Here is a 15,802-nt window from a genome sequence, read left to right as displayed (position 1 = left end):
TGCGATTTATTGTAAACTAGCTAAAATGCTAAATATTTGGTAAACAATGAATAATATTCGAAATATTTTGATTTCAGATTGAAAAATCTCATTACATTCAACTGAAATTCACAATTCACATACAATCTAATACAGATTACAAGTACTATATTACGATAGAAAAGGACCGTTCGAAAGGGACAACAGCCCTGGTCTTTTATAATGTGCCCCTTGAATTTAGCATTGTTATATGCTAGGATGGCAGCAGCTTTTTCTGAAGTTTCAGGTTCGTCTCTACTTCATGGAGGAAACACTAAAAATTAACATCGTTGAATTGCGATCAATCCCTCTCTCGATGTTGATTATAGAGTGAATACAGTTTTGTTTCATTGATATGCCAAGGTGCAAAGCTGAGTGAAAATTGCCCTCAGGTCGAATCTATAAGTGCTGCAGCTGCTGGCTAAGACCCAAGATCTCCATAGTATGTCCGGAGCAAAAGGTTGTGGCGGTATTCTTCAAACCGTGCTTTATAATGGCATAAGAGATGCCCAAGCACAAAAAACCCACGTTTTGACTCGATATGCAGGACAGCAAAAGTTCAAACTCCGGTATCCCTACAAGATCAATAAGAAGTCAACAAAGCCGGATATGGTTCAGGGAAACAAAAAGCCGAATCACCCAACATGTCAACACAAGCTTTTCTAAAAAAAATCTTCATTATAATAGAAAAACCTCTTCAATCCGAAACTAAAATTCAGCAATATATCAAACTAGCTCGAATGAAGTCATTCGAAGCAAAAATAATTCTGGTAAAGTAAATGTTAAACTCAGCTTTGAGTCGTTGGGTTCAAGTGTTATCATCCTTCATAATGTGGTGCCAAACAGTATTAATTTCATGCACAATAATTGCTTTCACGACCCATTTGGTTATTGATACTTAGTGTTGAGAATGATGATGAGAATATAATGTACTTTAGCTAGAAACATTACTTGACAAGGTTTGAACTTATGCTTGTCCTACTCAAGTAGTTCTAGCTAAAATACATGTTAAAAAATACAAAAATCATACCCATCTATTACCAAGTGAAAATGTGTGATATTAGGTGGTAAAAGGAAATTGTAAAGAAAAAAAAACATGTTTGAGGATAAGATTTGTGGGAAGGACAGCTATTTCATCAAAAGTTAACACTAAAACTCATTCCCGTCACCAGAATTCAATACTATTAACCAAACGGGGCGTCAATGACTTTCAAACACAAAGAAGGAGCAATTAAGTTTTGATGCTTTATTAACACAAAATAAAACAGATTCTGAATTTCGATATATTATTCAGGTTTGTAGTAATTTATTGCAGTGGATTCATTTTCGGGTGCACTATCAATTACAAATATTAGTTTATAATATTTTGATACGCCAGGTCAATTTAACACTTCAAGTCATAAATTTTCATACTATTTAAGGCTTTGGGTCGGGTGATTGAATACACGTCAATTTTTCAGGTTGGTCCTCGCACCCCGATTCTGTTTTAGCAATCATGTTTTAAAGACAGAAGCATGCTGAAGTCTCAAAGAAACATGATACCATCAAAGAGACCCATCAAACATAAGAAAAGAGAGCGACGTAAACAGTCTAAAAGAATCAGATCTATCCAAATCAATGTTGGAATCATCAACATTTATTATTACTCTGGCAGTCACAGTAAGCAGTTTACCGTGGGAATCTAGGGGGAGAAGCATAATCTGGCGAAGGAGGCCCTGTCTCGCCGTGATATCCGCTGAACTCTTGTATCTCATCTGCTCCAACAAAATGCTGAGGTCCAACAGAACCAAACTGCACTGGTTCTATCCGAGTACCATAAGCAACGGTCTGAGGATAAGGATAAATCATAACAAGCGGGGGAAGAGCATTGCCAGATTGAGAAACCGCATTATGGTATTTAGAATGTGTCTCATTCACCGGATAATGAGCATCATAGTGAACATTCCATGTAGGTTTCAGAGTGGATGGGTCTTTAGGAAAACGATAGAACTGATAGGATTTTCTCCGGAAATTGTCATGACGCCTTTCAGTTTGGGAACCACTAGCAACTGAACGGTCAACTTTTGAGTTTGGCTTGTCAGCACGATATCGAGGTTGAGCACGCCCAGAAAATCGTTGCTTTGAGCTGAAATTCCAATTTGCATCCCTTTCCCAGTGTTGCTCATTCCTGTCATGTTTATAATCCCCTTGATACTGCCTAGACGTAGAAGATTGTTGATCCCTGAGAACCTTCTGGAAAATTTTTTAGAGTTTAATCAGATAGTGTAAAACATTTTAAATAGATCGACTATATAAGTGTAAACGGTTTTTCCTTTTTTTTTTCATTGTGATGCAAACTGGAAAATTTCTGTGAGTAAAGAATACAACCATATAAAGTCCTACTTTCAGGCGAGATCTGTAGAGGTCCAGATGGTATTCTCTCACTTATAGATTATAGGAAAAATTACCTAGAATAATTCAATCTTTTCACGATTTTCCTACAGTAATCCCACCTATTGATTAACCATGAATAATCCCAACTCTAGGGGTATTTGCCTAGAGTAAACTTGGATAATCCGATGACCTGCTATAGTATAAAATTCACCAAAAAAATAAACTGAAAATTAATTTAAAATTAGAGAAAAATTTTGAAAATTTACCAAAAAATTCTAAGTAATAAAAATTCATAAATTTTTTTTGAACATTTTTACATTTTTTTCGACATTTTATTTTAATTTATCTTTTTTTTAAAAACATAAAACTTGCTATAGTCATTCGGTCACCATATTTACTCTAGAAAAATACCCCTTAAAGTTGGAATTATTCATGGTTAATCAATAGGTGGAATTATTGTAGAAAAATCATAAATATGTTGGATTATTCTAGGTAATTTTTCTTAGATTATAAGTCTAATTTAAAATAGTGTTTTTTCTTTTTGCAGGAAGAATCTAAGAGTTGCTGACTCGCTGTTCAGAAATTATTACTATATTACTATATTACATTAAAATGGCAAGCAAATCTCATGTACAAATATTGTGGCTGGTTTTAAATATTGCGGCAGTGTTTTATTCAACAGGTGAGGTTTAAGAAAATATTAATTTAAGGAAAAAATCTTACTGGATTTGGAAAGTAGGTTCCAGTTCCATTGCGGTGTTTGGTAAATTCTCCATCATGCTGCCTTGATACACCAGCAGACTTACTGGAACCTGGCAGCTGAGCTGAAACAGGCACTAGATGAGTAAAGACATTGGGACTTCCAGGATATGGTGATCGAAGAACATCAGATGGAATATGCCCTTGCAAATGTAATGGTGGTACATAAACTGGGGGAGGATAGAGATGCTGCATTTGTGAGTTTTGGCAGAGACGCCCATACTGAAGATTCTTCCAGTGACTACCAAAGTCACTGTTGAAAATGTCCGTTCCATACTCTTCGGAATGCAACCCGGATGTCGTACTTTTCATTGAACCAAATTGATTTCCATCCCTTGACTGCTCTGGCCCCTTTGCTGAATCTGAGATATGGCTAGAGTGACTCATATGGAACTTAGGCTTCTCCATCTCTGTATCATCATGGCTGGCAGTTGCTTCAGAGATTCCTGTTTCAGCATTTACATTGTATATGACGAACGGTAGAGCTGGTAAAGCTGGTCCAGCAGGATAAAATGCAACTGGTACTGCATGATTATGATTTGCACCCTGACGCGATCCAGGATGTACCAACAACGGAGCAAGTGGAAGCATTGAATTTGGATAAGTCATATGAGCTCGTCCAAATCCGGGTAACTGATGTACTCCCACTTGTGATGAAGTTCCAGATGGGCTTGCACATTTATCAACACAAGTATGATCTGTGGGTTGTCCATCATTTAACCGTGGACTTTTATCTACCGTAGTGGGATTCTTTGATGAACTAGACTTCTTTTTCACAGGGTATCTCGCTGTGTTCTTTATCTTGGAGGGTTTTTTATCCCAAGAAGTTTCTGAAGACGCCTTTGTCCTATAGGAATTAGAAGAAGAAGCAGGTGATAATCTGGAACTAGCAGTAGAGAAATCCTCGCTTTCATCATCAATTTCTCTCACAGAACCTTCATTACTATCAGTCCAAAGACCATGGTCTTCATCTAGATGATCAACTTCTAGTGTCCCTTCTCCAACCTTTAATCCTACTGATTCTTCAGGTTCTACTCCAGCTGGATCAAATTGCTGATAAGGAGGAGCCTCAGAAGGACCATCAGAATATTGCATAGCATTACCCCAATCAGAACGAACAGCTGACAGAGTCAACGGAATGGTGCCATCGTATTTTTGAGGTCCATATCCAGCGACGGAAGGTGAGATTGAAGCAAATGGATGAGTAATCAGACTCACAGGCATCTGTACATGACCACCATAATTATGAACCCCAGAAGAAAACATCCAGTTCTTAAAGTCCTGCGCATCCTCATGTCTCTGAGTCAGTTCATCGCCAGATAAAACTACTGGTTTTGTGGAACTAGAAACAGGTTTGCTTCCAAGAGAATGGCTTGAATCAGAAGTCTGATGGCTAAGGCGAGACGAGCTTTCCCTTTTATGAACTTCGTCATTAATACAATTCTCAACACAATCCTCCACTACAGAGCATGTGGTTTTTCTATTGTGCTCAGACCTTGAACGGGGAACTTCCTTAATTCTTTCTGTAGCCGCATTATGCTTGCGCAGGTATGCAGCTTCACTAGACATGTTTGTCAGTTCAGGGCTAGAAGATGTCCTAGCAAACTGAGGTCTGACATACTCTCTATTTTGCAAGATATTCGCCTTGTAAATTCTCTCTTTTTCATTATGCTTCTTCTTTGAAGAATTTTTCCTCAAATTGTAGCATTGATCCCGACCAGAAGACACTTGTGCTCTTGATTCTTCCTCATAATCCCTCTGTCTAGGAGACAGCAAACTTTTATCCATATCAAGGGCCTCAGCAATATCAATAGAGCTATGGGATTCATCAATCTGAGGATACTCACTAGCAGAATGTTCAGTTGGATACTCATTATGTTTTCTAAGATTGTCTTGAACTCTGGAGTCTTGTCTCAAGTGAAATGTATCAATAGGTGCTTCAATATGGAAACTTTTCCCGTGTCTATTCAATGTATTCACAAAGAACCGGTTCACTTCACCCACTATATCCTCTTCCTGGCATTCAAGTATCCTGGCTAGCCTTTGGGCCCCAAAACTGAAGGCACTGCGGATTCTAAAAAAGTTACCTGAACATATACATACAGTAATGCGTAAAAATGATCAATAGAGAATCTTCCTACCACAATAAAAACAACAATAAAGCATTAAGATCAAAAGGATTCAAGAACAGTTCAATAGAACATGTAAGTATATAAACAAATAATGTTATGTTTGGATGAGAGAAAAGGGAAGACTTTTCCTTCATTTGGATACCAAAAAGGAGAGGGGAGGAAATGAAGGGGCGGGAATTGGATGGAAAGCTTCTTTACATTTTATGCGAAACAAAATCCTCCAACATTGAAACGATTTAGAAGGAAAACACATCCCCTCCCCTCCCTTCACCTTTCTTCCCTTACTAAAATGTTATCCAACCATACTGAAAATAAAAAGGAAAAACTCATGGATTGTACAACAATTTCTTTTGAATTTTTTTAAGTTGTTGTAGCCAGAAAGAAACCTACAACGTAAGAGGCTAAGAGCTTTGCCAATCTAATCCTTGCTTATCTCCTTAGAAAAAATTACACTCCATTTACTTTTCTTTCTTCTTATACATTTTTGCTTTAGCATGTAAAAGAATAGAAAAAGACCCCAATTAAACTCAAGCACATCAAATCAAATCTCCTAAATTTGCAACTTTTTTGTTGCACTTAATCACTGTAGGCCTTAATGCTTGATTCTTGTTCCTTTCTCATGAGTAGTTGTGCAACCTTAATGAAAATTCAAATCTTTGCTATTATGACTACTAAAATGCAAAAGATTTGTTCAAAGTTGGCATATATAAGAGATAGTCATAGCATAGCTCCAACTTTTCCAGTTTTGTAGGATACATGACACATTCTCTTTCTTTTTGATTTCCTTTCTAACACTCTGCACTTTCAAGTGTTAACCAATACAATGCAGATTTCAGACACTTTCTTGGATTTCATAAAAACCATAAACCACAAATTTAAAGGGTCCATTAATACCATTGTCCAAGTCAACCTACATTAAACATTCACTTATAAGACTAGTCGTAAAATTAGCAAAACAAAAACTTGTCCACAGTTTCACAGGGGAATGACTTATTATCTTCTTGCTACTCACTTGATTCAAAAGTAACTTAGTAGGGCCAAGCAGAAATTTAAATGCAAGATTCTAAGCTTTCCAAATATTGTATTTTTTTAAAACAGCCATTAATCAAGTTATCAAGCAAACCAATCTTGCAATAGTTTTCCAAAATAATGCCCCTCTAGATGCCTTTACTTTTACATAGAGAACTAGTATTCACCAAGATTAAAAGGATTTAGTAGAAACTTCATGATACAAAAACTCATTCAGAGCTAAAATTTGGTAATTATGTCTCTATTTGTGTACCAACAAAATAACAAAACAAAACAACAAATATTTCTGCAAGCTTATGATCCTACCAACTTCATGTTTATTGTATAGCTTAGGAATTTGCAAAAAACAATAGGCACAGATAAGCACTACATGTGCAAAAATGTATTTTAGTCCAAACGTAAATAAACTTCAACTCAAAGATGTTCATGCATTTGATTCCCTCAATAGATGTCAATCTTCATCATTCACAAAACAACCACCATATTGACCAAAACAACAAGGTGCCTTAAACTTTTGAACAAACCTTGCATCACTATGACATCAGCTCCGTATTAACAGAGTCATTCGTAAAAGATAAGATTTTCTTTTAATAAAAAAGTAAAAAGTGAAAATTCATATTATTAAGAATTAGTAAGGCGTTGTAACCAGATAGTCAAGTAGTCAACACAAAAAAGAATCATTTATAAGCAGAATAACTACTTCAGCCAAATACCTTTGTTCACACTACGGCCAAGGTTGTTATTTATACGCAAGGGGTCAACAACATTAAGATGTTTGGGGATGAAACGTTGTTCTTGATTCTCTTGACCTCTAGGGAAGACAGAATATGCTGTACTACAAGCATGAAGAAACATTTCGTTCAGCAGTAACTCTGCGCCATCTTTTCGAGGAGGATCAGCTACAAAGTTTTGATAGACAGAACATCAATAAAAAGTCAATTAGTAAACTGGAATTTTACACCAATTCTATTTACCTGCCATACTGGGAAGTGAACAAATAGGTATTGGACCCCAGAGGCTGACACAAAAGTTGGCCCAGTCAAATTTGCTAAAGAACTCCACAAAGCGATAAAGCACCTACACATGGAAAAAAACTATCCTCCTTGAGGTATACATCAACCATTAAAATCCATAGTCCTGTGATATATATGGAAAATATTGCTATATGAATGATAGAACTCCATTTAAGCATCTAGGATAAAAGGAAAGCATAGACAATGGCAAAAACATACCTCAAGTGGCCCAACAAAGGAATTGTTGAAAACATGGAAAATATACAAAACCAAGGTTTCCAGAGCATACGTTGATATAAGCCCATGATGAGCCCCGAGTATCCTGCTCTCATAATAGCACCAGGCCTTGATTAATATGATGCTTCGTTTAAATATATGGTTTTGATTTATCAAATTGTCAACCTGAAAAGCCAAGAAGTTGGTTACCTGGGGTCACTTAATTAAATAAGTAATATCAGATAAAGAAAAGAGGTCATACAAATTACCATCATAAAGCAATATAACCAAGATATAGAAGCACACCTCATCAAGAAAACAAAGTGTACATAAACCACCAAGCTGGTTGAAAGATATGTCCACCACAATGTTATCTACAAGGCACTTTATTATCTTAACCTGCAAAATACGCCATAGTGAGATCAAACACTTATTGATAGCCTTATCCAAATAGATACTTTTAGCATTTTGATCTTTAAAGTCATAAAGATGACAGAGTAACTAGTGCATAGAGCCATACAAAATGCCAAAATCTCATCCGATTCAAACTTGTGCTGGTGCATTCATCAACTTAGGTCAATCTAATATTTGTGTGTTTATTATTAAGAGTATTAAACAAGATCACAGACTAGAAACTTTCAGCTAAATCCAGAATTCAAATATACAATCTAGTAATTCCAAAATTACTAACGATGATACAGATTTGGACCCTGTAACTTTCAATGAGCAACATCAGCAAAGATTTAGATAGGTTCTGAACAAAGAGCAGTAACATTGTTCATTTCAATCAGGCATCCCTAACTTCGAAAGCAAAAGTGAATATATCTAAGGACAGTGGTCAAATTAGGTAAAATCAATTAACTGTGGACATATCCCAGTAAAAGCAAAAATAAAATTTTGAGTTTGTCTACTTGGCGCAAAAATCCTTGCCACCAGCAATATAACTGCTCTTCTTAAAAGTAACAGAACGATAAGCAAAAAAATAAGAGTGTGAGAAAGCTACCTCAGCTTGAATGTACTGGATCTCCTTCACTTGGTATTCAGCATGCTCATTCTTCTCTTCCCTTCTCAGCATATCTAGAACACTTTCAACCCAATCATCATCTTTCAAATTGGGCTCATCACTAAATGCAGTAAGATCAATATCTCCATCAGGTAGGTAAGTTTTAAGGGGCACAGAGCCAAAAGTAAACACCTGTGGGCAAGTCACAAGACCTACATGAGAGGGAAAGAAGTCTAGATTCTCCTTCCACATGCAACCATGTAACAAACAGATGCAACCAACAGATGCTTGCTTTATAAACCCAATTTTATGAATACATATAGCTCTCTTTCAAGAGAATCCCTAACAAGATACTTCAACCATTCATTTTAGAGTTTTAGTTCAAGTGTACATAAAGGAGATGGTAGAGCTTGTCTCTGACCAAAACATAATAAAAGGATAATCTTTACATCTAATAGAATAGAACAGCAATTTTAAATGTATTACATAGCCAAGAGTCATCACAGCATCAAGAATGAATCCAAAATGAAATCCCAATGCAACACATAGAATAAAAGAGCAACACATGGTACAAAAACCATCCCCTAGGAAATCCAAGGGAAAGCAAATGGCATAAGTACAAGTGTATAACTATACAAGTACCAGTTGAATAATGAATACTCTTCAAGTAACTATTGTTTTTTTCGCCTTGAAAGCTTTTATATATTCCTTTATTCAAAAGCTATCGTAAAACTCTCCAATTAAAGTGATGAAAACTGAAAACAAGTGCACACAAAGACTTACATGGTGTAAATGATTTGGTGGCAATTTTGTAAATAATTTAACATTTTCTAAAGGTATACACATACACAGCTTAAAAGATGTCGGATGGCATTTCTGTAAATACATGAACTTTTTCCTTTATAAAAATATGTACACCCTATAAGATAGTATGTACATCTTTTGAGACAATATGTATGTCTCAATTTGGTTTTCAATTTTCACCACTTTAGTTGTTTTCAACTGATCCTGCCCCTATATATATATATATATATATATATATATATATATATATATATATATATATATATATATATATATATATATATATATATATAAACATCTCCATTTCAGTTCACTCTTCCCTCTCCCTGCTCCATCCATCCTCACCCCCTTCCCCGGGTGCAAATCGGGAAGGGGAAGAAAGAACAAGGATAAAAGAAGCTCATCGTCAAGGAAAACAAATGAAACTAGACGTTCCACCACTTGTTCATCCTAATGTCACTTAATTCACATATATTCTTACATGATGCAAATTGAAACAAGCAAATCTAATGCTATTTTTTGGGTGAGCTACGAACTCTTACAGAAAATTTAATACCAAATCAAGCAGCACTGGTTCATTGATGACACGTATCACTATATCAGGCTACCCATACTTCACAAATAGCACGCATACAAGTGCACCAGCTATCAAGGCATTTCTTTTGTACTCTTGAGATTAATTTTGTACCATAACTCACAGAATAAACGAAAAAAAGAAAACCTCAACTGCCACAAAAAAAAAAAAAAAAAAAAAAAAGAAACACAATACATATTTACATAACCAACCAAAGCTATAGCAAGAAGCATCATACAAGAATCTGAATCAAATTAGCTAAATCTTGTTATCTTCAATAATTCTTGTCAATCATAAAATAGATGCGTTTCTTGTAGTGATATTGATCAAATTTTAAAATAAGTCCAAACCTGGCAAGGCATAGATTTTGCTATGAGACGCTGCACATAGGATGCTACATCATTTCTGCGCTTTTCAGACGGCCAATTTGGCTGAATTTGTGCAATAAGTTCCGCTGTTCTCTCTTCAGCTATAGCCCATCTTCCAGGGTCAAGTGATCTCGTAACGGACAGGCAATCCTTTATCACTAGACCGTTGGGTTCGAAGCTATTTGGATGCACCCATTTTTCATGACTATCCATCCTTAATTTTCAATTCTCTATTACTCTACCTGTCTTCCTTATCTACACAAGACAAATCCAAAAGGAATAGTAAAGAACTACTATCACATGTTACATAAAATTCCATTTTTCAAAAATTGTATCCAACATTAAGAGCAGTCATTCATAAATTGATATGCTTCCTGTAAATTTTCACACAAGTCATTTCTTTTACTTTTGCAAAATTTACAAGTTTACTTTGACATTCTTTTTAAACTAATGTATAAAACCAAACGTTAAATAAAATGTTCGAGTCGTCCCAAATATATTTCTATGATATTAAATTTATATAACTTTTAGTCTTACAAATAGAGAACCAGAGATAATATTAGCAGCAAATATGTGCAATGAAAAAGGCCCAATATAAAGGGATGCAACTAAAAATTTTGAGGAAGTATATAAAACTTCTATTAGTGATAATTGAACAAAAAATTCTAATTCAGGCAAAATCACACAGCTAAACTCTTCTAATCGCCCTTAACACTGCCTAACCAAGAAAACACTTCTATATAAAAACATTAAATCAGTTCATTGTTAGCAAACTTCTTATTCAAGTAAAACAAGCAACTAATTTCTTAAAATTGTTACTGACCATTGCTTAAGCAACGAACTCATTCCTTATTAACAACTAACGAAAACATTACTCTACAAATTAGCAGTAAAAATTACTTCTATCAAACTAACAAATAAAAACGCGACATTTACAGCACCGGAAGAAGAAAAAACAAACCTAATAACAAAGTTCAAAAAAACAGGCCATTTTCACGATGATCCTTACATTACAATCAAAAACGACAAAACAATCAACATTTTTCGCCAGAAACTGATCAAAATCCCTAAAACTAAGACAGCAGCAATTTACAAAACAAGAAGATGAACAAAATCAAGATATTCAAATAAAAAACATTTTCAAACAAAATGCACTAATAATCAAATTTTCAAATTTCAACATTCAACAAAATTGGTGAAAATGTTTGAATTAACAGTAAGTAGAAATTGAAATTGAAGTTGAAATTGACGACCTGTTAAAGAAAAGATTGAATTTTTGTGCGATGGATGATCCTCCAGGTTGTGCAAAAACTACGATCTTTGATTGAAGCTGAAGAAGAAGTGCTACAAAGTATAAAATTCTTGAGAAATTGATTGTAATTGTTGCGAAATTAGTGCAACGATATAAGCAGGAGAAATAGAGAGAACAGAAAAGTGGAAGAGGTTTTAAAGGAAAAGGTCGAAGTAATTTTTTTTTGACGCAGACTGATATTAAAATATTTTATATATAAGTAGACATTAAAAATAATATGAGTAGGAATTATATATTTTTAAAAATATTATAAGTAGCTAGAATAACGTAAATAAACATTTAAGATATTATAATTAGGTATTAAGGATATGGTAAGTAAGCATTAAGAATAAGAAAATATTGAAATTCATCATTTTGCAATGAGACGAATCACACAAGATCTTACTTGACAGTGTTTTAATCTATAGATTAAAAACTAAACATAAATAAAATGTGATGAATGAATAGTACCATTTTTCTAATGTAGTGACTAATTTGAAACGGATGAAGTACATCATTATATATTTTGATGATAAAAAATATTTTTGATTTTTAATTTTTTTTCAAAACAATTGAGCTTTATGTTAATATTTATTTTTGTTATTGTTTATTATGTAGTGGTTGAAATACATTATTTTTCAAGAATTCATATTGAAATATCGTATTTAAGTTTCATCCTATTTTTGAAAAAAAATCAATCAAGGAAGTTAGTTGGCAATTTGGCATCCACAGTATTGATGAACGAATTTTTCTTTTCAGATATTGAATTTGAGTCTATTTAATCTTGTTTCTTGTTGGAGTAAAATTCTATAAATGTATTTATGATTTATGGAGTAGTAATTATTAATACTTCTTAAACAATGCATTTATTTGCAATTTGAATAGACATTAAATTAAGTATGGATTAAATGTTAATGTTGAAAAAATCAACTAAACACATACTCCCTTCATTCTTTTTTTTTTTTTGTCGTTTACTTTTTTCACAGTTTTCAAAGCAAATTTTGAGTTTTAATATCTCTTAACGTATCATAAAAAATTATAAATAATTTATAATTAAAAAAATATACGTGAAGACAATCTAACGAGATCTCACATGAATATATTTTATCTTTTAAATATATCTCAAAACTATTAATAAAATTTCTCTCTCTTTAAGATAAAATATTCCAAACAGGAAAAAACATTAAAGAACGGAGGGAGTATTATATATATATATATATATATATATATATATATATATATATATATATATATATATATATATATATATATTTCTTTATTTTCAAAGTAAGTTCTCTATTTTCAATTTATTTCTTAGTAGATTTTATCACATGATAAGACTTTTTTTGAAATATTTATGAAAATTGAGAAACCAATATTTGAGTAATTAATTGTTAAACTTTAAATTGTAACCATTCAATAACCAAGATTTCATTTGTTTCTTAAAAAAATATCAATTTACAATATATCGTAGTTAAAATCTCAAAATACATATTAACTGTTAAATTTTAAATTGTAATCATTCAATATTTAAGAGTAACTTGTTTAAAAATATCTTATCCGTAACAACAAAAAAAGATCTATTTCGGCCAACTAAATAACAAATATCAGAATTTGATGGCTTGACTACCCAATCATCTTTTTTATACCAAAATAAGCTTAAATTGGTCAAAAAAAATTTTACCAAACACCCATTATTATAGTTTGCAACCATTTTCATATTGTCACCACCCCTTATATGTTAAACTTTCAAGATTGCCCCTGGTTGCTTTTCAAATCTTCAATCTCTAACATCTCTCTAAAAACTCTCTCCGAACACTCATTGAACTATAACAAGCTAAAACTAAAAATCGAATTAGTGTGGCAAATAAAAATAATCACCAAAATGATTTGGTAAGCATCATAACGATCGTTAATTTCAAAAAAATGCTTGTGTTGAAATTTGATACATGTTCACTCTTATGCTATAACTTTTAATAGGAAAATCACATATTTGCAATGTTTGCGGCATTAGAAACTAGACTTCAAGACCTTTCCAATGATATATTATATGCGCAATTTTGATGACCAAGTGAAAAATGACAATCGTCTAAAGATTGTTTGTGCTGAATACATGTTCAATCTTTTGGGCATAACTTTTTATAGAAAATGCATCATTAGAAATTAGACTTCGAGAGCTTTCCAACGACATTATGTGCCCAATTCTAACAAACGAGCGAGAAATGACAACCATTTAAAGTTTGCAGGGATTTTTAAGATCCAGTCGTGCGTAACCGAACTGCTGTATGGTCGTGTAAACCCGTGACTGAACCGCTGTATGGTCATGTAAAACCCGTGACTGAACCGCGGTATGGTCGCGTAGTGTTGGTTTAATGGTCCCTTCTAAAAGCCCAATATTCTAATCCACATAATAGTGTTGGTTTACTGGTCATTTGATGTCCCTACTCTTCTTAAATATGAACTCAATGCATCTAAAGCATTCACTTGAAGCAATATTTTTCTCTTCTAGCTTTATATAGTCTCTCACTATCTCCTTTGTGCTAAAATTACGTATTCAATCTACTTCGACTTAATTTGAAACCTCATGACTGCAACCATAGTTTTCATCAGCAAACAACATGCATCAAGGCACGTCTCCTTGTGTCGATCAAGTTATCTCATTTAAGACTGCTGCAAAAAGAAAAGGGGTTAGAATAAAGCCTTGATGAAGGCCATTTGTCATTAGAGAACCCTTTGTTGCTCCTCACATGTTCTAACATTCGTCTTTACTTCCGAAATGAGCTCCTCACTTGTTGGTATGTTTTGCACCATATCATCAAGATACTCTCAGAATTTCCTTTTAATTGATTCCCCTTTCCTCACTTGCAATGCGTAGGCACTTATCACATTCAAAATCTCTTTACTATATAGTATAATTTTCTCTCTTATAATCCTTTCATGCTTCCTGCATGCGGCTATGAAATCCTTAGATGTTCGTTGATCCAAAATGACACCAACTCCATCCAGATTTCTATCTTATCCTGAGCACCATTTATATTCATGTCTTTCACCTACTATGTAATAAAATGCTAATTTTTCTCATTTCAATGATATCCACCAACTCTAACAATCTACCACTGGAAGCTACCAATATTCCAAAATCCTATATATCCTTGCTCATTTGACACCACACTCGGGCCGTGTGAAGCGTTGTTTATGGACAACGTCCTAGTATAAGTAACCCACCCTTGCTTATTTGACACCACACTCAGGCAATGGCGCGTAGCTTCTGGACGACGACGTAGCAACTTTTGTATACTTTTCATCATATGAGAATTTATTTTTGGTTCATGATCATGAGATGTAATTATATTTCACTAAGCTAGTCACACTAAATTACTATCCTACTGCTCACCCTCCTTTTTTATTCGGGCTTAAGACCGACAATAAGCAATAAGCACTCACAAGCAAAATTTACAACAAACTTATTAAAACAGAAAAAATACAAGTTTTGAAGTCAAATCAACTCTATAGAAAGAATTGGATTTTCTCTTATTTAGAGCAAATACCACTTTTCCCGAATAAAGTCTTAGATTCAATTATCACTTAACTCTGCTATTTTTTTGGTATAACCTGTAATAAAAAATATTAAAAATAACCTTGGGTAGAATTTGTGAATTATATCAAGTGGATAATGCGAACTTTAGCAAAATCTCAATATTTTAGGACATAAGCACATCGCAGGATCAAAGTTCATCATGGTAGTTATGGAGACGCATTAAGAAGTCTCGGCCTATAATAATGATCAAATGACAGCCACTATTTTGTCCCAGTCTTTCAATATAATCCTCAAAAGAGGCAAAATAATAATCTTCAATCGTCTTTCAGGAAATGGAAAAGGTACAAAAAAAAGTAAAGCAACAGAAGGATTATAAGTCAAACGAAGGGGTACTACATAAGCTTCGGGGCGAATCAGGCCCGAATGAAAAACATGAGAAATAAAAAATATGTGCATGTTTCTAATGTACATTCCACTCTCGTCCTGTCTAAGAACGAAAATTTTAACGATAAAATGTTCCGTGGTTAATGGAGGCTTTGAGTCTTAGGTCTACTGCGTACCAATCTGGTCAGTCGAGTCTTGGACGGAAGAATAAACCTAACTGCAAGCTGAGGATTCATATAACAGAACTAAAAGTTTACGAGTACTTTTTGAGAATTTGATGGGGCAAACGAACATCAGAAA

General features: G+C 33.9%; 1 protein-coding gene across 2 annotated transcripts; it reads right to left on the bottom strand.

The window, feature by feature from the left end:
• Nucleotides 1-35: 35 nt before the first annotated feature.
• Nucleotides 36-11,758, bottom strand: LOC130805100 (uncharacterized). Of its 2 annotated transcripts, none has more exons than XM_057669728.1 (10): nucleotides 11,543-11,758; nucleotides 10,272-10,544; nucleotides 8,544-8,735; nucleotides 7,847-7,939; nucleotides 7,544-7,726; nucleotides 7,286-7,388; nucleotides 7,025-7,210; nucleotides 3,115-5,237; nucleotides 1,691-2,250; nucleotides 36-593 (listed from the first exon to the last, which is right to left on the bottom strand). In XM_057669728.1, the coding sequence occupies exons 2-10, from the start codon at nucleotides 10,500-10,502 to the stop codon at nucleotides 578-580; spliced, it is 3,687 nt and encodes a 1,228-aa protein (XP_057525711.1). In that variant the 5' UTR covers nucleotides 10,503-10,544; nucleotides 11,543-11,758; the 3' UTR covers nucleotides 36-577. The 2 variants fall into 2 exon arrangements, with proteins under 2 accessions (XP_057525711.1, XP_057525712.1); XM_057669729.1 differs by having other exon boundaries at nucleotides 10,272-10,531.
• Nucleotides 11,759-15,802: the final 4,044 nt, after the last annotated feature.

The sequence above is a fragment of the Amaranthus tricolor genome, chromosome 2 (genome assembly GCF_026212465.1).
Source record: "Amaranthus tricolor cultivar Red isolate AtriRed21 chromosome 2, ASM2621246v1, whole genome shotgun sequence".
NCBI classification, from domain to species: Eukaryota; Viridiplantae; Streptophyta; class Magnoliopsida; order Caryophyllales; family Amaranthaceae; genus Amaranthus; species Amaranthus tricolor.
This window is presented reverse-complemented; position numbering and strand designations above follow the sequence as displayed.

Bases quoted from the DNA above. Each gene is read 5' to 3' on its own strand.
- LOC130805100 (XM_057669728.1), bottom strand. From the start codon at position 10,502: ATGGATAGTCATGAAAAATGGGTGCATCCAAATAGCTTCGAACCCAAC. The intron at 7,940-8,543 runs GTAGCTTTCTCA...CGTATTTTGCAG, and splicing joins TCCAGTACATTCAAGCTGAG to GTTAAGATAATAAAGTGCCT. The intron at 2,251-3,114 runs GTAAGATTTTTT...AAAATTTTCCAG, and splicing joins GAACCTACTTTCCAAATCCA to AAGGTTCTCAGGGATCAACA.